The 23,679-nt window shown below is 42.2% G+C and overlaps 1 protein-coding gene across 1 annotated transcript in view; it reads left to right on the forward strand.

Annotated features, from left to right (window-relative positions):
- CRYBG3 (crystallin beta-gamma domain containing 3) overlaps nucleotides 1–23,447 on the forward strand; it is an 82,289-nt gene extending 58,842 nt beyond the window's left edge. The window contains exons 13-22 of the mRNA XM_039713146.1: nucleotides 1,441–1,583; nucleotides 3,149–3,275; nucleotides 4,269–4,301; nucleotides 8,309–8,418; nucleotides 8,939–9,065; nucleotides 15,316–15,455; nucleotides 18,736–18,859; nucleotides 20,104–20,262; nucleotides 20,647–20,806; nucleotides 21,403–23,447. Coding sequence (XP_039569080.1) covers nucleotides 1,441–1,583; nucleotides 3,149–3,275; nucleotides 4,269–4,301; nucleotides 8,309–8,418; nucleotides 8,939–9,065; nucleotides 15,316–15,455; nucleotides 18,736–18,859; nucleotides 20,104–20,262; nucleotides 20,647–20,806; nucleotides 21,403–21,491 — 1,212 coding nt within the window. The 3' untranslated portion in view covers nucleotides 21,492–23,447. The remainder of the gene's footprint in view (nucleotides 1–1,440; nucleotides 1,584–3,148; nucleotides 3,276–4,268; nucleotides 4,302–8,308; nucleotides 8,419–8,938; nucleotides 9,066–15,315; nucleotides 15,456–18,735; nucleotides 18,860–20,103; nucleotides 20,263–20,646; nucleotides 20,807–21,402) is intronic.
- Nucleotides 23,448–23,679: the final 232 nt, after the last annotated feature.

Genomic DNA, 23,679 nt, shown 5'->3' on the forward strand with positions numbered 1-23,679 from the left:
CTTAGTTAAGGCAATTATATGTAGATTTGATCTAAATTACTTTTTGGGTACTCTTTTGCTTTAGGACTGTTAAGAGTAGCTGGTTTTCATTTGCACTAATACTGCACTAGTTTGGTTGTTCTTTCCTTCTTTTTTTTTTCCTAAAAAGTAGTCTGAAGCTGCAGTTGTTCATTATGATTTTTCCAGACCTGGCACTTTAATTTCTAGTGTGTACCTGAAATAGTTGCAATAGTTTAAATAAATGGAGGAAGGAAGTGGTCAACACAGCAAGAGAACCAGTTTTACTGCAGAGTTTGTTCCATCATCTTTTACTGTCCTGTAAACAGTGAGGAGAAGTTGAACCACATTAAGTTCTAAAACTGGTTTTATTATTCATTGTGATTGTGTCCTGTAGAAAGACGTGGTGTCCTCCAAAGAGCCTGTTTGATCAGGTTCACCTGGCCAAATTAATCTGGCTGGATGATTGCTTTGGCCTTAATTTCTAGGTGTTTTTTGATAAATCTTTTATAAATCTTTGTTTTCCCAGTGTTTAATGTAATAATACTCATGGTGGAGGCCTCATATGTTTGTGAGTCTCTGTCAACCACGTTATTTGCTTGACAGCAATTGTTTCTTGTTTGCAGGACTTACTTAGTGTCAATTTATAACACTGCTGAATGATTGGGAAAGACTGAAATTGAGTTCCTGCTTTCTCTTAAAAGTTAGAGGGGTGAAGTGAATAGATTGTTGTTTTCTGTTTTCCCAAGCAGAGACTGAACTGTGTGCTTAAAATTGCTAAGTGGTTAAAAAGCTGAAGATTTGAAGCCTAAATTCAAGTAATCTGAAGCTGTGCAAGTAAGCTGGCCAAGAAACTAAGCTGGCTGAAAGCACAAAGTAGTGTCACACAGCTATGTAAGAGAGAATGTGACAGTGTTAAGCAGGATTTATTTATAGCTGTAGTGGATGTATCCAAAAAGTACAAACCCCTTGTGCTGGAAAGGTGATCTTGCCCAGGATTTTCCTCTCCATAATTATTGCCATGTTGCTGGAAAGGGATGAGGAAGGAGAAGTTTAGTAAAAAATTATAGTCATGGTCATGTTTGGAGTAGTAATTTGTGAGGCTTTTGGAAGATCAGTGCTAAACTCTTTTCTTCCTAACTCTTCCCACACAGGCATCTTTGCACTCTGAGCCATCCTCAAAGTGGAGAGGATGGTGCTCAAGGGCAGCAGGCTCTTCCCCTCTTCAGTGCAAACCCCTGAAGGCCATATAAAATTGCCAGGCTTGGTGTTACTCCAGAAATTCAGTGCCAAAGTATCCCATAAAGATCCACACCAGGGAGCCAAGCCCCTTCAAGCTCTATAAAATGCTGTATTTCTGACTAGAACTCTTTCCCAAAATGGTTTATCTTGTGAAGAGTCATTGAGCTGTGACTGTCCTCTAACTCCTGTGCTGCCTCTTAGGATTTCATAGAGTCTTCAGTGGCACTTTTCCAGTCTGATGATGAAGATGGGAAAGCATTTGACATCATCAATGAAGAAATCCCTGATTTGGAGCAGGTTGGATTTGGCCCTGAGACGAGGTCGATTCTTGTGAAAAGTGGAGTGTAAGTCTGCTCAGATAGATGGAACTGTTAAACATTTCTGTACACCTTTGGGTGCATCTCTTGACAGACTGTATTCCACATGGTACATGTGGTAAATATTTGGAGGAGAAAAGTGTTTCTGTACATTTCTTGGGGAGTGGAAGGGAAATAATAATTCTAGTTTTCTGTAGCTCTCATGCCTACACCTTGATTTGGATCTAAGTGTTCCTGTTCATAGAAAAATCTGTGATATCCCCCAGAGGACTCACATAGTTCCATGGCAGTAATACTAAAAAGATATTTTAGATATATTAAGAACTGGTATAATTTTTGGGACAGGTAGAGCCTGTCCAGAAAGGATGAGATGTGCGGTATTTGTAATAAAGTCGGACTGCTGGCACTGAAAATTAAAATAATTTTTATAGAACTATAAAAACTAAAACATAAAAGATATTAAGGGAAAAGAGCATTGTGAAATCATGTGGGTTTCAGACATTTAGTAGTAATTTTTAAAATGCAGTATTTATATTGTCATAACTATCCTAATGGTGATGGGGATCAGGAACTGTGAAGCGAGGAACCTGAACTGCTTATGTAGGCATTGGTGATTAGTGTCTCATGAGGATTAGGTGCAAGAATGAAAGGCTGAGACTCAGTTTGGAGAGGAGAGATAGAAATGAGAGCTGCAAAATCCTGAAGGTGGTAAGACAAGATTAATGCAGTTCACAGAATCTTGCATGACAGCAGTTGGGGGAAATGTTTTACAGAACTGGAGATTGCTTTAAAGCAGATTTTGATATGGGAAGAAAAAAGCTTTTCCTACACCAAAGGCAATGAGTTTCTGGAACTTGCTGCTGAAGGGACTGTGGTAGAGAGAGCACCAGGAGGTTAAAAAAACCCACATGAGATAATTAATAGCAAACAGATTCATCAGTGGGTGATAGAAGTAAAATGAGTAAAGACATGTCCTGTTATGTCCCTAATAAAACAGTCCCAGTGCTGGGTGAGGAATGCACCACCAAAAGTGGGTGATTCAGAGGTGTCTTTCTAACCAGCCCCCATCTGATTCTGCCACTGTGCAGGAATAGAAGGACCCTCTAGTTGGGGGTTTCTTCCTAAATTGCAGGAGAGAAAGCAGGCTGGGAGAAGCTTGAACTGCCAGCTGTTGTGGGCTTTTGCTTAATCACATCAAGCCTTCCTCAGTTACTTCTCTTTCTTCTTGCACCATTTTTCCTAAATCCAATTGGAAAAGCTGCAAGAAAGCCCTGTCTGAGAGATGCCAAACAGGCAAAGATTCAGTTAAGAGACATTCAAAAAGTTATCAGTTAAATGTCTTTCCTCTGAATTTCTGGGCAGGGCATCATCTCACAATAAATTTGGTGGGAAGGCAGACACCCAAAATCTTGTGTTTGTCAAAGTAGGGAAAAGCAGAAAATCAAGTGTGTGACAGTTTTGTGCCTGTCATCAGGTTTAATGTTGCACTGTCTGCCAGGTGGACATTCTGTTGTGCTTGACTTGCTGTTATTGTCATCAAACTATTCAGAAAAATGCAATGTTTTCAGTATAATTTTTGTGTCATTCTCCAGGTGGGTGGCATATCAGCAGAAATATTTCTGTGGAGAACAGTATGTGTTGGAGAAAGGAAAATACAAATGTTTCTTTGACTGGGGAGGATCTAGTAAAACCATCATGTCAATTCGACCTGTTAAGTTGGTGAGTTACCAGAATTTAAGGGAAAACCTTAAAAGAAATGAGACCTTTGGAGTTCAGAGTTTACCATAACAATTAAACAGGAGAGCCCATGTTATAACAACCTGTGTATCTGCTTGGAAACAATTTAAAGACCCTCATGGAAGGCATAATGAGTCTGTTCAGGATGGAGACTTACATGGGCACTGCAGATCTTTCTTGTCTTTTGAGGAAATTGTTAGGGAAACTTCATAAGAAGAAATTTCCTTTGGCAGACTGCATACATGGAGAAAATATCTTGGCCTGGAAAGATTCATTTGCCTTAAAACATTGTAATTGATAATGTATTTTAAAATGTTTGAGAATTTATCTGGCCTGTGTTGTTACTTAATAGAATTCTGTTAGGTTTTTTTCTTACTTTTATGCTAAAATATTTGTACTAGATACAGTGAATAAAGACAGGAAATATTTTTAATCCATTATTCAATCCAAGGTAGTGCCAACTCACCCAAGCAGATTAGTGCCAGCACTGTCAAAACCCTAATGCAAAACAAAGACAATCTACAGCCATAAGTATTAAATGATAATAAGTAATAAATTATTAATAAGTAATAAATTATGGGAATGCAAAAGGAATACTTAACCTTATTTTGGAGAGCACATGTTGAGAGAGGTGTCTTCTGGTTTCAGTTCTGTCTTTTTTTCAAGAAACAGCCTCAAAAGTAAATGCAGAGACATTTACATGGACTCTAATGCACATTATGGGAACTAATTAATGCTGATGCAAGTTCCCTGTGTGAAAGGCATTGAACAATCAGGCAGGTAATTGTGAGCTTACAGGCAAACTCATGGCAGAAATTGGGGCAGAGAATTGTGCCAAGAGCCTGGGAAGTTTTTTTTCCTCTGCTCCCGAGCTCATACTTTACAAATTTCAGGCAACTTGGCATGTCTCCTAGGAAATGAATTGTAATTAATGTTGGGGTTTTCTCATGTGTGTATATGTATTTATTGTTGCAGGAGCCCCTTGGGACAAATGAGCCTCCACATTTGGTAAGTTGGCATTACATAACAGTCTCTAGTACTAAACTACACTTAATAATTAATGTTGAATGCCTTGCTTCAGGTGATATCTCAGTAATTTCAGGTGATACTTCAATATTGTCACCTTGCTGCAGCAGATCAGTGATGGAGGAAACTGGTAGATAGATAAAAATAAAGTCTGCTAAGTGTTCTGCTCTTAGCTTTATTCTGGATCAGACCCTTTATTATTCTATCCCCAAAAATGTATGTAGTCCAATAGGCTTTGAGTGACATTGGATCTCTGTAGCTATTGATTCTCCTTTTCTTTCCCTCTTGTTTCTAGAAACTCACCATCCCATCCATTCATCCTTCTATTTATGGATTTATGGCAGATTTTAGTTCCATTATTTTTCATTGCATCCTGTTTCTCACTCCTTTTTTTATGTGTGAGGTGAAGATGAAAATATAAACTGCAGAAAAAGGAACTGCACATTTCAAACCTGCAAATGCATCAGCACCTGGAAGTTGGGTTTTTTATTTTACATGCTGGTATTTCTGCTTTCCAAAGTCTTCCAAGCAGGAGGACTCCTTAAAGTTCCCTTTTTGTTACAGTAACATCAGAGCTTAACTGGACACATCCTGATCATGATAAATCTGTGATAAATCTGTCAGGATACATCCTGACAGTTTCCCTGAAAGTTTTCTCTAACTTGGTGATAACTTACTAAGAGAAAGCAGTCCCTATAAATTCACTCTGAGTCTCAAAAATGAGTTAGTTTAGGGTCTTACACTCTGGTCCTTACCTTACAAGTTATATTCCATTAATGGACCTTTGAGTTATCTTTCTGAAACACAACCCTGCTCTGTGTTCATCACCGTGTGTGCTCTGTGTTCCCTGCAATGTTCTGTCCCAGCAGGGCTCTTCTCTTGTCCAGCATGAGTTTTTTGATTGATCTTTTTTCTGTCCTGCTAGCATGGGTGATGATCTGAGTGATTTTACTGCTCTCCATGGCATGCTTTTAATTAAGCAAATTTGGGAAAAATTATTTCAAGAAACATGACTTATTCTCAGACAAAAGATATTTTAGAGCTCTGTGGTTCTGTTTCAGCACACTTAAGTATTTTGTCATCTGGACACAATTTCTCTCTTTCTTGCTTAGATGGGAAATGTTGTGCATTGTGTTACTTAGCAGGTGGACCACACCCTCCTTTTTCTCCAATTCTACCATTTTATGATTAACCCAGGACTACAGGAAATGTTTCCTGTCTGAAGACATAATTGGTGTATTATTTTAGCCTTAAACACTGACTTCCTGCCCAGCCTATTCACATGGCAGTTTGCAGCCAAATCCAAAGACTTGCAAGTATGTTCATCAGAGAGCCTTGCTAAATGATATCAGATAAAATAACTGACTCAGATAAAACTGGTGGGGTCTAAACAGTTGAAGATAATTTTATTTTCATCTCAAATTCTTATATTTTTTGGGATGTCCTAAAATCTGTTCTTCGAGTGTATTATTGCAGTGTTGCAGACCTTGGAGATCAGTTCAAACCCTTGAAGTTTCAATAAGTTGTGCTTTACAGGCTTTTTTATTTCCAGAAAAGTGAAAAAACACCTCTGTTTGTGTATATGCACAGACACCATGTACTGGATTGTATTTTGCCTCTTGTGGTATTTAATAATAGTCTTAACACCATTTGTGAAGAAATTACTATCCTGACTTACCACAATCCTGGTTTTCATAGGATTCTGCCTTAGGGCTAGGGAGGAAATAACATATTTCGTATCACTACAGTTCTTAGCAGAGGGGAAATATTTTGAGTAATTTTTAATGGGAAAATATTTAATCACTTAGGATAAGCAAAAGACAGACCCTTAGATAAACACCGAGAATTTCACATTCAGAGTAAAATAAAAGTTTTCTGCATGAAAACCAGTCTCTTAGTTTGGAACTTCTAAGAATGGTGCATATGAGCTGGCAAATCCTTAAACACCCTGATGTTTGACTCTTGAGTAAGTCAAATATTGGGTATTTTGAATGATTATACATTCTTCCACCTTTAATAAGCATATGTCTGAACTAAGGGAGCTGTTTGCAGTGTCTGTAAGAGTGTGCCTTTTTTTCATTTGTGTTCTTATCAGAAACTGAAAAGAAGCAAAATTTTCTTACATCTCTGAATGACTCCCCTGACCTTTTCTGCCTGCCAAGCTTCCTAATAAACCAACTACATAGAGTGTAAGAAATCACCAACTCTGCAAAGCCATTCATTTCATTTATTAAAATAAAGCTTTGCTCAGCAAGAACAAAGCCTTTTTCAACAGCAGGTGACTTGTAGAGACAATGTAGGAAACAGATAATTGCTGGGCAACCCTGCATTTGTACTTTAATATTCTGTCCTTTGGCTTTTTGGGAAGCAAAACCTCACACATTAATGTCAGACCCTGACAAAGTGGAGATGGCTGCAGTTGGAGACTAATTGCAGTGTTTGCACTGAGGAATCACTGCTCCACCCCAGCTTCTGTCAAATTAAGACCCTCATTCATTACCAGATAAATTCTGTGTTAAAATGAGTAGTGAATCTTTTTTAAAAGCCTTGCATAGTACATGGCCTATGAAAGAGAGGCAGTGTGTATGTATATATATTCCCTTTTGTAAAGAGCTTGGAGATGAGTGGGTAGAAAATACAGTGTAATTACAGCTTAAATAGGTGCTTTGTGACATAGCAGTGCAGTTGTATTTACAGAAAAGTCAGTTACACTTTATTCATTTTATTGTGGCTGATCTCTCCAATTAGTGCTCATAGCCTGCAAGGCCAGCTTAAGCTTTTCTTGTTCTTTCTTACAGGAAACATTCATTTCTTTTGAAAACATAGACTGAACTTTTCCATAAAATCATTTGCTGACACTTGTGTTTGGCCTTCTCACTCTGTGCTGGCAAAAGCACTTGATTTCTTTTCTTTGGCAGGAAGCTTGGCCAATTTGGGGCATGAAGGGGGAAGTAGCTCTTGCAACAGCCATCATGTTTTTCTTCCATTACAGAATATGAGCTGTTCTCTTGATACACTTCAATTTTTCATTCTTTTCCAGCCTCTCTCTCAGGCTTTCAAATGAATTTCATCTCAGTTACACAGCGGTAGTCCAAGGGTACAGAATTCTGGGTGTCTGTGCTATAGATCATAGCCTACATCATACCAGGGTTTCTTCTTGTTTTGGTGGGGGCTTTAGGGATTTTTTTGTATTTTTTTTTGGTTTAGGTTTGTTTTGGGGCGGGTTTTTTTGGGTTTGTTCAGTTGGGCTTTTGGTTTATTTGTTTGGGGGAGGTTGGTTTTTTTGGGAAGTTGATTGGGGTTTTTTTGTCTGTTTGGCTTTTTCTATTTTACTTTTGCTGCAACTTTTTGAGCCTACTTGCTTTTTTGGTATAAACTGATCACACCTTACCTGGTGGGGTGTGGTTCACTGTGACTTGCAGTTCTTTACCATGACATTCAAAAGCAGCTTGGCTGAACCTCAGAGGTTGTTCATTTTGAGTTCCCTCAAAAATCCTCCTGCTGGTTCTGAAATTAAAAGTCAAGTGCAACCACTGTGATCGCAGAAGATTTCAGGGCACTTTGTCAATATCTCTGTCAACAACTCTGTATCTTTGACCAGCATTTCCCCATCCTGCTTTGAGCACTGGATTGCTGAGCTGTAGTGAGAGTTAAGCTGCAGTCCAGGATGGTTACAGCCTTGAGTCCTACTCTTCTTATTTGTGCTTCTCCTGTTGCAGTTGAACTTATACTTGATAACTCTGCCTGCCTTAGCACCACTGGGAAGCCTCCTGTGCCAGCCCAGAGATGACAAAATACTTGATATATTTCTAAAATAAAGCAGCTGTAGAAAATGTAAGAGATTCTTTGAATGACAATTCATTCAATTAATTGTTTCTTTGTGAATTGAATGGCTACTTCTCTGAGAGTACAGCTTTCTCTGTTGACATTAATGATAATGCCTTCATTTTCCTTCTAGTCATTGTTTTTGTTTTGTTTTGTTCTTGTAGCTCAAAGCTTTCAGTAATACACATTTCCAAGGAGCATGTGTAGATTTCACAGCAGAAGTTTCTGATTTTACATCATTCATACCATGTTCTTTTAAGGTTCTCCGGGGATGGTAAGTGTCTGTTGTTTTACATGCCATCATTTTCAGTATTATGAATTTTTTTTCAAATGTTATGAAATTTCAGACAACAGAAGGCACATAACACATGCCCATCATCTTTCATCATGTCTTAGACCCATTGTCCTGCAAGGCATCTCAGTAACTCTCATCCTGTCCTTGGTTTGGGTACTGGGCATTTTGCTCTCTCTGGGAAGGTTTGCACAGTTACCATGACTTTTTTTTTACTCCAGTTAGAATTTATTCCAGATTTTGAGAACTTTGGTACAGTGGAAGTGTCTGAATTCCATTCAACATTGTTTGACTCTGCAACTGAGGTTTCTGTACCACACAATTTGATTTTGCTGCCTTGGTTGCTTTGCTGAATAGGCTTTCAAGTCACCTTACTTAAAGCTTGACAAGAGCAAGGAGAATTTTTTATTCCTTTTGTCCTTAGCAAGTATTAATATTGAAAAAAAACATACTGTAAACAAGCAGCTAGAGCAGCTTATTTTTTTTGTTATTATTCTTGCAGTTGGCTCCTGTGTTACAAAGGGGAAACCACTGACAATCACTGTGTGCTGGAAGAAGGCCTCTATGTTGACCTCAGTTCCTGTGGCTGCCCAACTGCTACAATCAAATCCCTCAAGCCTATTCAATATGTAAGACTTTACTGGGGGGAAAAAATAACATTTTGGAACTCTTTTCCCTGTCAGATGTCTGAAGTGAGTACTTGCCCTAAACAAACTCCCAGTTAAGGAAAAGAGTGAGGTTTGTTTTCTTGGCTCACGGGATTTTTTGGGCTGGGAGCAGGTCAGGCTGTGTGCACACTTGCACGAGGTCACTTGTAGGGGGTGTTCAGGGTTTCAAGCTGTTCTCTTTTTTACAAGTGAGACACGAGATCCTCCATGGCCAGGGGGTTGGACAGGAATGCATTTTGCCCTCCAAAACAAGAGAGATACAACCTTTTTTACATCCCATTGCAATACTGCACACAGGATATACAGATCTGCAGCCTTGATGTGGTGTCTGTGCCTTTCTTCCACATCTTGGTGGGCTCTTTTTCAAGAGCATCAAAGATGAGCTGTAACGCTGTGGGTAAAAGAGAAGCAAGTGGTTTCTCTGCCCCCTTCTCTCTGGCACTGGCCACCAGCCTCTCCAGAACTCTTTCTCCTTCCCTGATCACAGGACACAAACTCAGCCTATGTGGTGTGTGTGTGTCCTTCAGTGCAACTCCTATGGAGCTGGACTTCTGGGGTTACTCAGTTCAGCTTTTCCACATATGAAGTCCTTTTTACCACTTATGAACAGATTTTAAAAAGAAAATAAAAGAAAAAAAATCCCAACCAACCAAATGAAGAAAAAAACCCCAAACCCCAAGCAAATGCAAACACCAAACCCATGGGCATGGTGGGAAGGATGTACAGCTCAAATTTGAGAGCTGGACTTCTCACTGGACTGTACAGATACAGTGACTTCCCACCTGCTGAGAGCCTGGGTTTTAGATTAAAGTTCTCCTTTTCAAGTTAAGCTTCTGGACTCTGCTGTGCCAAATCCAAGTCAAGTTCTGACATCAAATAATAGTAGGCCTCATCCAAATCTCCCTGCCTGTAATCTCACAGGGAAGTAAACATGAAGTTTGGCATGGTAGGAGACTGCTGGCAGCCCTTGTTTCCCAAGGGCCAGGCCCTGGAAGAAGTTTGTTTGGCAGGCTGTGTGTGGGGAGCTTGCACACATCTTCTCTGCTTTTGCACCTCTTAGTTTAGTTCTTCTCTTGCCAATAGTAGCCCTTGTATTTCACAAATTCCAGGCACTAAACAGCATAAAATACCACTGATCTCTACCTGTTTGTCCTCAGAGCCCCCGGGGCAGTGCTGGGGACCCTGGTGTGGCACAGACGTGACCCAGAGCACAGAGCAGGTCACGGCCAGGAGCAGCCACAGGTCATTCTGAGCATTGTCCACAGTTCTTGGAACAGAGCCCCTTCTGTTACAGCATGTTTCTGTTAGCTCATTCCAGAGAGGAGCAAGGCTGTTCCCAAGTGGAATTGTTGTGTAGCTGTATTGAATTCATTTGTGGTGTTGGGAGCCCCTTGCATTATTCAGCTTTGAATACCAGCCTCATTTCAGAGCTAAGGTGTGTCCCCTGGGAGCTTATGTGTGAGAAGGAGAACTTTTAACCCTGACACCAAGCCCTGGATGTGCTTTGTCTCCTGCTCTCCTTTCAGGGAGATGCAATTGCTGCAAGTGGAACTGTGGAGGAGTCCCACGCTGGGAACATTCCATTTGTTCTATAGAAAATGCAGCTTTGATGGAAACAAACTATTTGCAAACAAATATAACTGCACTAAATGGGGAAAAAAGTTCAATTTTTCTATTTAAGAAAGTAGACTTTTGATTTTTAGTTTGAAAACTCACAGAAATGTAATGTGCCTAAGAGCTTAATTGCATAACAAAATTAAAATTTTCTTCTAAATCACTGAGTTGGTTCAGCTAAAATAAAATAAAATAAAAAAACAACTTTCAGAGCAACACAAAATGATTTGGATAAGAAAATAGGCTCGCACTAGTGATAGGTTGATGATTTCACTGCAGTTACAGTATTTTAGGTTGGCTAATTTTTATCCTAGCTCTTAGCTCTTGGAGGGATGTTTTATGTGTTGTCTGGTGAAAAGTGAATTTGTCAGCATTTAAGTACATTTTTTAGGTATGGCATGCTGGTCCCACACCCTCTGCACACACACTCTCCCCTTTCACAAGAAATTCAAGTTAATGTGGTTCCACTTTGCTTATTTCCCCATTTATTGTGCACTGGCATCATGGAGGAATTCAGCACATCTTTGCAACCAATTTCCTCTGTTCTTGATTATGTTTCCTCTCTCCCATCACACCTTACTCTCCAAAGTGTGTCAAGCCAAATCTTTAGGAGGCCCTAGCTGTGCTTTTTTCCTGCTGTTTCATTTTGCTCAAATACAGGTTGGACTGTTTCATCATCCTCAGAGCATTTAGGAAAAGCTGTGGAGTAACAGGAGGGTACAAAGAAGGAATAACTGACACTGATGCCATTTGCCTCTCATCATCTCCTTTCATCAAAAGATCCAAAGCACTCTTCCAGCAAAGCTTGTTGATGAAATGTGCTGTTGTATTGTTGTTAAGAGCCCTCCTGCAGGCAGGTGAAAGCCTAGCACAGGTTCAGAGTTGCTGCAGAGGTGCAGGTTTCTGTGCCTGCATCAGCAAAGTCTCGCCTTTTGCACTGTCATGGGTTCATGGAGAGGAAATGTGGGCCCTTGCCCAGCTCCAAGAGAGCAGGTGAAGGCAGCTGGGCTGTTTATAGGGCCATGGTTGCTTACTGGGACACTTGTCCAGTGTTTGCTGCTTGAGGAGGTTAGTCTTTTGGGATAGAGAAAGGGAGTTCAGCTCTGGTGCTGCCTTTCCTCAGCTGTGTTGTTTTGACAAAATCCCTGTCATATTTGGTGATATTTACATGGACAAGAATGCCCAGGATGCTTGCAATGAGCAATTAGCTTTCCTTCTAAAGTGTTACCTTCAACCTGTAAATTAACAGTCTCCTAGTTTCTAAAACAAAAAATGAGATCCAGGTTATAGGTTGTGCAATGCTTTTTTTGTTTGATTGTTTGTTTTTTTTCTCTTTTCTTGTGAGGTATTCTTTATTCTTGCTCTTATCAATTGTGATAATACTTGTATTTCTATATAATCTTCTCTAAGTTAAATACAGGTGTTAACTAATCACCCCAGCATTCCTGTGAGGCAAATAAAGAAATCAGATGCAAAAACTACCTGCAGTTTCCCAGGGCCAGGCACTGAGTCACTCTCTGTGGCTGGGACTGGACTGTGGGCATTGCATTGTCCAGGCATCCATCCCACACTGAAGGGAGCAGCCAGGCAGGAGCAGCTCCAGCAGAGGCACTTGTCAGTGATGAGCTGGCCAGGCCTGGAGAGTAAAGATTTTCCAAGGATGGTGTGACACAGCTGTGGAGCCTCCCCCACTTCAGGCTCTGGTAAATGCTCTTTGCAAAGCAGCAGCTCAGCAGCAATGGGCAGAGCCCCATCCCTTGCCATAGCTGGCTTACACCCAGCCTGTGGTCTGGCCCCTTGCATTTCTCCCCTTGCCTTGTTAGGTTTCCCCAGCAAAGTTTGCAAAAACTAAGTTAGCAAAAAAAAAAAAAGTGTGAGGGAAAATATGTTTTGGGGATTTTTTTTGAAAAGTGATGGACACTTTTCAAAAGGGCATTATTAGTAAAAATTCTCACAAGTTTCATAAGGAAAAATTATCCAGAGCTAATATTATGCTTTTTGCTCTGACTCAGCCTTTGGTCTGGCCCTCTGCATTTCTTCTTTTGCCTTTCTTAAGCTTTCCCATCAAAGTTTGCAAAACCTAAGTTGGCCAAAAAATTACATGTGTGAGGGAAAATGTGTTTGGTTTTGTTTTTTTTTTTAATGGACACTTTTCAGAAGGGCATTATTAGTAAAAATTGCATGAAAAAACAGGACAAGCAAAGCCTCTTAAAATGTTATAGGTGCTGGTTTAAGCTAAGGCAGTCAGTTCCTTCATACATAAAAATTGTTAAGAAATTTCATGTTAAGAAATTCTGTAGTGCTTTGATATTGTTACAATTGGCAAGCTTTTCCCAAAGCATGGCATTTCAGGTATTTTCCTTTAAATAACTGTGAAAAGAAGCTGAAGTAATGCTGACCTAGACATAGGAGTGGGCAAATATAGATAGCTTTGGCTCACCTTTCAGGTGAAAATGTTCCTCAGCATTCTGCAAGAAAGGCTGGGAACAAGATGCCTCCCAGCCTAACAGCATAGCCCCAGACCTTGTTTTTCACTGTTCCCAGTTTCCATGGAGCTGTGAAAACAAAGTCAGAGAAAAAAGCCAGGCCAAAGTCACTGCTGCCAGCTGTTGGCCTAGAAGAGAAGGCAGAAGGTGAGGAATCAGTGCAGTGCTCTATATATGGCTGTGGAACAGGAGAGCTCAGGGCTTGGCACTGCAGCCTGGTTTCTTTCTGGACTTTGTGTCTGCAAGGTCACTGCATCTCTGCTGAGGTCTCCCTGGGACAGAGGGACCAGAGCCACCAGTGGTGTGTGTCAGGGACTCTGAGCAGCTGGGCAGGGCTCTCAGAGCTCTCAGTCCAAGCAGACACAGCCACAGCAGAGCTGGAATCAGTTTAATTGACTCCAGCAGTTTGCTGCTGTGGTTCCTGGTGTGTAAGTGGATGTCCTGGGCCAGGTGACTTGTCCATCTGGTACAGCAGCCCTGTCCCTTAACATCCTCAGTGTTGCAACAGCAGGATCAGTATTTAGGTTTGGGCAGTAATGTCCTGCACCACAGATGCCAAATGGTGTTTCTCATGGTTAGCAAGGCACTTATGAAAATTTGGGCTTGTTCTGGTGTCCACTCAGGTGAAAGGCAGTGCCAGGGCTCTTTCGAACAGAAGTGTGATGATTCTGCCTGGCTGAGCAAAGCAGCCCCAGGAGTAGCTGCCTGCCCTAGGCCTGCTGGTCTGGCTTTCCTTTAGCCACCCACTGTAAATCTGATCCACCCCGTCCAGCAGGAGGCACTTGGGAAGAGCGACATTCCAAAATAAAAACATTGCAGGTTTTGATCCCCTTCTGGTGTGTAACATTAGATTTTGGGAGTACAGTAGGCTTTAAAAAGCTGTCTGAGTTGATGATCCCGTGCTCTTCAAAATGTCTCGGTGAGCTCTCTGTCCCTGCAGTGTTGCATGACTTGGGCTGTCCCTGCAGTGGCTGGCAGAGGCAGGCACAGTCTGACCAACCAGCTGCATACCAACTGCACTGAGTCAGTGTCAGGCAAATTCATGTGTCCTGACACACCCCTGAGCCTTTCAGAGACACTTCCCTACACTATATGTGCCTTTCAAACATGAAAATTAATTTCCCTTAATTGCTCAGTGCCTGTGTCAACTTTAATTCAAGATTTTGTTTCATTTATTTCACCTGAGGCCATGTCTTTGCTGCAAGAGAAATCCCAGATTTTGCCTGAGCCAGCTATCTCAGGGTCACATCTCCTAAAAGAAGGTGCCTTTCCTGGAGAGGCAGCTCACTGACTTAGTCAGACCTGTTCCCTCTTCCTTTCCACGTGTAAACTGCAGGTCCTTTTGCTTCTGGTTTTAGGTTAAAAATGCTGAAGCATTGTACAAGTATTCCTTGTACTCGGGCACAGAATTTGTGTATTTAAATCTGCTTCCTCTGTTTTTCTGCTGGCCTTATAGCTGCACCACATTTTCATGCAAACTGATCTTTTTATTTGCTTTCACAGGCAATCTGTCAACTGCAGAAAAGGGCATTAAGTGAAAAATGTTTCAATTCTGCATGAGATTATAGAATTGACTTATTATGCTCTTCCTTCAAGATTGACAGAAAAAATAGGAATGTCTGTTAAAAACACTGAGAACCTTTTAGTTGACATTTCTGACCTTTTACAATTTGTAGCTGCTTAAAATGTTTGCAGTGAACTACAGCTAGTTGAAGTCTGTGGGCAGTAGACTTTGATTTGACTCACTATTTTAGATGCATGTTCCATCAATAAGGAAATAAAGTGGATTTTTGAAAAGCAATCAAGGATACAAATCAGATCAAAATGAGTTTTTCCAAACAGAGGCCTCTGCATCACTTGGTGGCTCTGTGCCTGGCCTGTGTCAGTGGGGCACTACAGTGATGACAAAGCCACTGATAAATGCAGTTTGTTTCAGCTCTGTGTGCTGTGGGGTTTTCCCTTGTTGCATTTGCTGAGGGAGCACAAGCTAACCCAGAAGCATTGTAGGAAATTCAACTGAAGTGGGCCAATGTGTGCATATGTCTAACAACTGAAATTGTACTGTTCCCACTAAAACTTTCTGCTTTTTTTTCCTCCTTCCTCCTCCCCAGGTTTTTGCTGAGCCTTCCATCAGCCTGTTCAGCCTGGAATGCTGCAAGGGCAGGGAGCTGCACTTCAGTGAAGCAGTCAATTCTGTTTTGAACGAGGACCTTCATTTTTACACCCAGTCTGTGTGGGTGAGAAGTGGATTGTGAGTATGGAAGAAATATCCCTGCCAGATTTGCACTGTAGGAGCTAACACTGTCTCATGAATATTGCCTTGTTCATAGGATGGTTTACATTCTTAACTTCTGTTCTGAGGCACAGACTTTACAAGGCAGGTAGTGTAAACTTGGAGTGCCTTTATTAACAGGCTGTAAAATGCCAGCTGTAAACTGCAGTGATTTGAACTACTGCAGTGGCTCGGGGGAGCTTGCTGTGCTGACTGGCTGCCAGAGAAGCAGCAGCTTCTGAGAGGAGCTCAGGGTGGATCTGACAGCTGGGACAGCTTTTTGCTTCTGTTATTAGTTTAACTCTTCTCCAGGAGTGTGAATGTACACCCAGGTTCTTCTGTGAAAACATTTTACATCTGCAGCAGTGTAAAATGCTTCTTCTACATCTCTCCCTTTCAACTTTTGGAAGAGCTTCCAAGTGTTCTGTTTTCAGCCAGGTTTTCAGCCTCCACACCCACAGCAGCAACAAATAACTTGCAGAGTCTCATCCTGCAACTGAGAGTGGCTGGAAACTGCTGTTCTCCTAATGGGACACACACTTCCTATGTTTATCTTTGACCTTTCCCCACCTTTTCCACACGGGCAGGGCTGTAATTTTCTTGAGAGAATAGAGAATAAGCTTCCCCACAGAGCTTTGCCAGTTCACAACAGTTCCCACCATTTGTGCCACTTCCAGCCTGAACCTTTGCTGAAAATGCAGAAGTGTGTGTTGTCTGGAAATTCAATCCCTTTGCCCCAGCAGTTGGCTGAAGGAAGGGTGATGGCTTTTTGAGCACGTGGCAAGAAAGCCCAGGAGAGTGAGTGCACCAGGCCAGCCCCTCCTGCACCTTTCTGCTCATTTTTGGGTGTCCAAGCCAGGTTAGGTGCTTCCCTGTCTCTGGGACAGGTTCAGGGCAGAAATGCTGGGTTTAATCTGAGCTCTTTTGGATGCTTCCTGGGAAAGAGAGTAAAGATTTTCCAAGGATGGTGTGACACAGCTGTGGAGCCTCCCCCACTTCAGGCTCTGGTAAATGCTCTTTGCAAAGCAGCAGCTCAGCAGCAATGGGCAGAGCTCCATCCCTTGCCATGGCTGGCTTACACTCAGCCTTTGGTCTGGCCCTTTGCATTTCTCCCCTTGCCTTTCTTAGGCTTTCCCATCAAAGTTGGCAAAACTTAAGTTGGCCAAAAAATTACATGTGTGAAGGAAAATATGGTTTTTTTAAAAGGGATGGACACTTTTCAGAAGGGCATTATTAGTAAAAATTCTCACAACTTTCATAAGGAAAAATTATCCAGGGTGAATATAGTTTCTGCTCAAAGCATGTGTGCAAATTCACCTGTGCACTTAGTTCTCAGTTCTAGTGCCCTTTGGTCCTCTCCTTTCTGTCTGTACACTACTGAGGAAGCTCACCTTGCACTCATCCTTGTTTCATCTCAATCACTTCATGCTTGTATTGTGGCTTTTTCCCTGAGCTGGTGAAGCATAAAAATCTGTCCTGAGTTGTGAAAAATTATGTTGCACAGCTTTACTAAAAGCAAAGTAAAAATTATTGAGGGGAAAGTCTGAGCGGAGTTGAACTGTGCAAGAGATTTTTGGTGTGTTGAATTTTACTGTTGATTTTCCATGGTTTACCTGTGCCATTTTCATTGCACCATGTGCTGTGTTGGCCACAGAACACCACACCTGTTAAGTAAAGTGTATCAGTGTATTTAACAGTTCACAGGAGACTTCCACAGCCTGTCCCCATCCCACAGCAGACAGGTAGCCTAAAGTCTGAGGGTGTCAGGTGATTGTGGGATGTCCTAGAGGGTTTGTTTGCCTTATCTGGGATTCAGAGTTCAGGAAGGCAGATTTGGAGGGTTTTTCTGGTTCCTGGTCCCAAAGCCTGCTGTCATCTTTGGGCAAATAGCAAAGATTTATTTATGTAAATACTTCTATGGCATCTTGCTGCCAGGCTTAGGTAAAAGGCTCCTTCCTGAGCCAACTGGGCACCTCAGTAAGGCACAAACCTGGAATCTGCCTTAGCAAAGGGTGCTGGGGTTCTCTGAGAGGTGGCACAGCCTGTGTGAGAGCAGAGATGGGATTTTCCTGTGTCACTGAATGCCAGAAGCCCAACCTGCCTTCAGATGGTGACCACTCTAAGTCTTTCCCCTCTCTGTTCCCTCTAAATGTTTGCTTTGAAACTGCATTCCACGTGGGACTGTTCATGCTCCAAGAGTAATGTTGACAGTGAATTCTCAGTGACTTGACAGAAACCATTGCAAGGTAAAAAAAGCCAGGAATGTGTTCAAAGTATAAGGAAAGCACAGGGGTGCTCAGGCTGCCCTCAATACCTGTTGGTCAGGAGGTGTGGACTTAGTTTGAAGAAACAGGGACCCAGCCTCATTGCCACAGCTGGCACAGCTGAGCCTCCATGGAAGCCTGAGCAGGGCTGGCTCTCAGCTTCTCTGAGTTGTGGGCACTGGGCAAAAGCAATTCCAGGTGCTGTGAGGCTGTGGGTGTTTCCTCACTGACTCAGAGCACAGCCATCCCTCGTGTCCCTGGCAGCTGACCTGTACAGCAGGTAACCTGGGAAACCAGCCCTTGCTTTGTACTCAGAGGAGTTAATGAGTCAGGCATTTAGGAGTCACTGTCCACACAGCAATGTGCTATTGATACAGACAGAAGGGATCTGTGCTCCCGAGGCTGCCTTTGTCAGCAGCATTTACTGAGCAGATGCCCAGATAACAAGAGGTCTGTGTGAGCCAGTGCTTTAACTGGGTGTTACAGGACCCAGCCACGTCCATGGTGTATTCCTGACAGGAAAATCTGCTGCAGCAGGGTGTGGGGGTTGGAGTGAATACCTGTAATGTGTTTTCAGACAAGTGGAGTTGTATAAAAAGCTTTAACTGTAACAAAAGCATCAGACAAGATCCTCTCATAATTAATGTACACAGCCAGGCAAAGGTGCAAGTGTGGCTCCCTAGTTTCCTAACACAGGCCTAGCTGAAACCAGCATTATTCCCATCTGGGCTCATGCAGAGGTTCTCCTTTTTGTGGGGAAAAAAATGGAGGGGGAGATGGTAAGTGTAGTTTACAAATTTTAGGCAGGCAGACAGAAAACGGGTCTGAATTCCAGCAGAAGGCAGTCATCCCACTGAAATGGATGGCATTTTGCAGCACAGAAAGAGAGGCATCACTGTGGAGAGCTTTGGGGGCTTCCAAGAGCACAGCTCTGACCTGCAGTTTAGTTTTGCTGCGGATAACAAGTGCCCTTTGACATTGTTTCGTGTATCCAGGTGGATTGCCTACGAGGGATGCAATTTTTTAGGCAAGCAGATTCTGCTGGAGCCCAGGGAGATTTCAAACTGGAGTGAACACAGTGGCTGGAAGGCGATTGGCTCCCTTCGTCCTGTGAAGCAGGTACTGTAAGGCTGAGTGAGGAAAAGGGCTTTTTATGGACAGGGGTTTGTGCACAGGTATCAGTTCTACCATCAAGCACATTGGGGTGTGTTGTACTCCTTAAATCAGGCCTAGTGATGACACCAGAAGGACCCACACTGAAGATTGCTGAAGCAGAAAATGCCTCTTGCAGCAGTTATTGAGATGTGTTAGGTTCCTAAAGGGAAATAATTCCCAGTTTCTTGGTGCCAAGTTTTGTTTTTTCTGCATTGCATGTTCTGTGGATGCTCTATTTTTACATTTTTGCCATATAACAATATAATGAGGAAACCAATTCCACACTGGCTTATTTCACAGTTAACATAAATGGAAACAAGAGCAAATTTTATTGTGCTGTAGCCTGGTTTTCCAAAAGAGGCAAAGCTCATGCAGTTCCCGTCAGGTTTTCCTTCTCTGTCTCACCCCAGGTAATTCCAATTTCAGCCTCATTCAAAGATTCAGGGCTCTAAGCCACAAAGAGTAACTACTGTCCTGATACAGGTTTTGTTTACGGATGCTTGGTGGGACAGAGGCCTTATTGTCTGTAACTCAGGGTTTGTTTTAATGTGGAAAAAAAGGAGATGTAAAGCTCCCAGGAAAAAAGCTGTGCTGGAGGAGTTGGGGTTCCAACAGAGCTGCCCTTTATAACTCCCTGCTCTTTATTTGCACTGAAATCAGTGAATAATAGAGCAAAAGCTCAAACCCTGCAGTAGCCCTGCAAAATCCTCTTTATTTTTTGAGAAAACCAGTAAACAGGGATACCAGGTCAGTGCCCTGTTTTCCATGTATATTCAAAAACAGCGGTGCATTTGTCTGCCATATATTCCAGTTAGTAAGGGCTCAAGTTGCTGGATATGTAACTCAGTAAGCTTTGTGTCCCAAGAATTAAAAGCTTGTGGAGTACAGCCCCTTTACTGCCCTTGGAACGAGTGAAATGTGCTGAACTAGGCATATTTGCAGATCACAGGAATTAGTTCTATAGCCATAATTACATTCTCTGCAAAAAGACCTATCTACCATTGCTGTTTATAGCTGCCCATCTGCATGTGAAAAACCACTTACTGTGCTTCACATGCACGTTGGTTTCCAACCAAAAAATTACTGAACATCCTCAAATGAGAACAAAGATGAAGCATAGATGGAGGGGAGGATGGTGGAGGGGAGGCCCTCTCACATCAGTTTTCTTGATCTCTGTGTTGTGAATCTCTTCCCTGACCCCCCTGCAGCCAGCAGTGTACCTGAGGGTGAGGAACAGGGCCCAGGGCAAGTACCTGACCGTGGCTGGGAGCCTGGCAGACATCCGGGCCACCTCGGTGTGCGCGGCCCCGCGCAGCCGCAGCGACTCCCAGCTCTGGCACTACTGCCAGGGGCTCCTCAAGTCCAAGGTGAGTTTCAGTGTGGTTTTCCACTAATGCTGCCCTTGATGGTCTGTTATTAATATTTAAAAAAAACTGAGGGTTTGACATTAAAAAAATGAAGGAACAAAGATCACCCCCTTTGATCAAGCCAGTCGGGTGTTGAATAATCTGTTCCTCGCTTGCTTCCCATGATTTACTGCCATATGCTCAGTGCCTGAGACAAGTCAGGCACAGAACTGAGGCTCTGTGGCCTGGATCTCACTGCTCTGGATCAAGTAGCTGGTCGGGTGTTGAATAATCAGTTCCTTGCTTGCTTCCCATGATTTACTGCCATAGCTCAGTGCCTGAGACAAGTCAGGCACATAACTGAGGCTCTGTGGCCTGGATCTCACTGCTCTCCTTGCCTCTTAGGCCAACAACACCTGTCTGGATGTCATTGGGGGCAGAGACGTGCCTGGGGCCAAAGTTGCCCTCTGGACAGAACACGGGAGGGACAGGCAAAAGTGGAGACTTAACGAGGATGGAACCATCACTTCATACCTCAGTGAGCAACTGGTGCTTGATATTAAAGGTATTGAAAAACAAAAACTCTCAAGCTCACAGGTTTTAAGTGTGTATTTTGATTAAGAGTAACTCCCACAGTCCAGCTTTTTGGTTTTTTTTTCCTTTGTACTTAAGGTCAGAAACTGAATCCTACCTTTCCTGGTTAACTCCCACAGTCCAGCTTTTTGTTTTGTTTTTTTTTTCCTTTGTACTTAAGGTCAGAAACTGAATCCTACCTTTCCTGTCCAGTTGCTTGACAGTGGGACAAGAAACAGCAGGGCAGGGAGGAACCTTTCTCTTTTGATTCCAGAGGTTCATTTTGCTCAGATGAGCTGTTGTGCCTTGGGGGGTTAAATAGTGCAGATGGCAAGGAGTGCAAGTTACAGAAGACAAAGTGGTGAAGGAAAATCAACCAAAGAGTAGCTCAAAAAGAGAAAAGGAGCTGAAAAAAGAAGGCTGGTTAAAATTGTCACTGCTTAGTTGCAGATACCAACCCCCTACCTCATGGAATTCCTGTTTTTCAGCTGATTTTCCTACTTAGTCACATTTCTAAAAGATTGTATATAATTTTTATGAGTATTTCTTTCAAAAGCTTTTCCTTCATTACTTTCTTTTGTTTTTAAGGAGGAAATTACTATGACAAGAATCACATCATTATGAATCAGCCAGTAGAAAACAAGCCTTCACAGAAATGGGATATTGAAATATTGTGAGTAAAATCCACCCCACAGATGGACTTTTTGTGGGCTACCAACATGTAGAGGGGAAAAAAGAACCCAACTACTGAAGTCATACACCACTGGAACCATAAGCAGCAACTCCTATTTTCCTTCGTGCCAAGCACCAGCTCCTGAAAGAACTGAATTTTGCACAAATCTGGAAGATGGGAGGTTGATCCAATGTCTCTCTGCAGGGAAGCTGGTTCTGCAGAGGCTGCTCCTGTGAAAGCCACCATTACTTTTCCTCTGAAGTATGAAAGGTAAATGCAAAAGAGCAGGCAGAGGTTCTGCAGCATGGGAAGTGCAAGAGATGAGGGGAAATGCTGTCTTTGCCTTCCTCTCACCCTGCTGGAAGCTCACTGAGGAGTGAATGCACTGATGAGCTTCAAGGAACTTGAGCTGGGCTTTTATGTCCCAAGTGAAACTGTTCAGGCTCCAAGCGATCCTGAATCATGTCTCTCATTGAAATGCAATTTATTTTGTTCATAAGGACACCTTTGAACTGGAATTCCAGCTCAGCATGTGAAATGAGGCAATACAGGGGCCTTTCACCCCCTAAATGATACTGGTAAGCCTTTGTCTTCTCTGCTTTTAACAGCACCAAAACCAACTCACCTTGGTGTGTATTTCCAAAGGTGCCAGCAGCCTGCACTGCAGGGCTGGCTTCATGTTCCCAGAGCAGCCTGGGGACAGCAGGGTCACCGTGGCACCAAGGACAGCTGATGGTCACAGCTCGGAGTGCCAGGGCTCTCCTCAATTTCCACACTATGCAACCACAGCTATTGCTCCAACAGAGCCAGACCTCACTGCCTGCAGGTGCTGCTTGAAAAGCTTTTCCTGGCTCTGCCACAGCCCCTTGGAAGGCTGTGAACACCTGAGGTGGAAGAGAAGTCCCTCAGCTCCCCGGCTTCAGCAGCACTAAATTCATCTTCATTGAAAATGGTTTTTTTTCCAGCATTTGTACATTCAGGGTATGTATTTCTAGGACTATTTAAAGAGTTCAGGTTAGCTGAAGACAGATATTCCAAAAGCTGTGCCAGCTGTGCACTCAAACAGGATCATCCCCAAACAAAGACAAAACTCGAAATTTGCCACAGAAATAAAATATATGGATGTCTATTTTTGTATGAAATTGAGTTCTATATAGTACTATTTAAAAAAAATCTACTTGCACTTACTATTTTACATTCTAAAATTATCATAAATTTGCTGTTTGAGTAAGATCCTCAAATGTATGTATATATTTTTTCAACTAAAGCACTTAAGCTTTTTTCCATATAAGTCAGTACATCAAGTGTTCTGCATGTGACTTTCCATATGAAATTTTAAAAGCCTGTGTAAAAAGTTGTAGTTTTTTAAATGAAGAATGACTAAATCATACTTGGTGTCTCAATGTTACATAACAAAGTAAAGCAGGCTTTTGTACTTAAGAGACCTTGAATGTAAAATGCTAAAGCATGTATATTTTAACTGTATAAAACTTTTTAGGAGAAACATTTTGCTGGTTGGTTTCTTTTTAAACAAACCACATCATAGTTTTCAGCAGGTGTTGAACACATTGCTGTAAAATATTTCTTTTCCAGTGTCCAAAAAATGGGGGATAAGTATATTGAATATGTGGCTGTGCTGTTACATGAGATTGCATATTAAAAATCAATGAAGTATTAAAGTAACTGCACCAGACTCATCAAAACCCACTCAAGAGAATATTGAAGATATAGATTCCAGCTACAGGTTTTTGGATTACTTGCACTGGGGGAGGTAGAGGATAAATTTTATTGTTTGTTTATTCCAGGGATGGCAGCATCTGAGGGAAAGAGGTGTTTTCTTGGGCAAAGTCTTCCCCCTGTGGGAACAGCACACACAGCTTTTACCAGGAAGCTTTTGTTCTGTCAGGGCAATCAGACAGATTTGCCTGCTGATGAACTTCACAAATGAAAAAAAAAAAAACCAAGTTAATGTTTTATGCCCAAGGTTTTGGAGCCTGTTCCATGTATAACTTTAGGTGTCCTCCACATCCCAGCAGCTCTCCAGAGAGAAGAGGACACCACAGCACTGGGGTACTTAGGAGTGACTTCATCCAGCCACAGACCTGGAGCTGTGGCTCACTTACCTGTTTTTCCCAATGCCCATTTTCCCAAAAGTGTGGAAGGACAGCTAACATTTGGCACCAGAACGTAGC

The sequence above is a fragment of the Passer montanus genome, unplaced genomic scaffold (genome assembly GCF_014805655.1).
Source record: "Passer montanus isolate IOZ18808 unplaced genomic scaffold, ASM1480565v1 scaffold28, whole genome shotgun sequence".
Taxonomy (NCBI): Eukaryota; Metazoa; Chordata; class Aves; order Passeriformes; family Passeridae; genus Passer; species Passer montanus.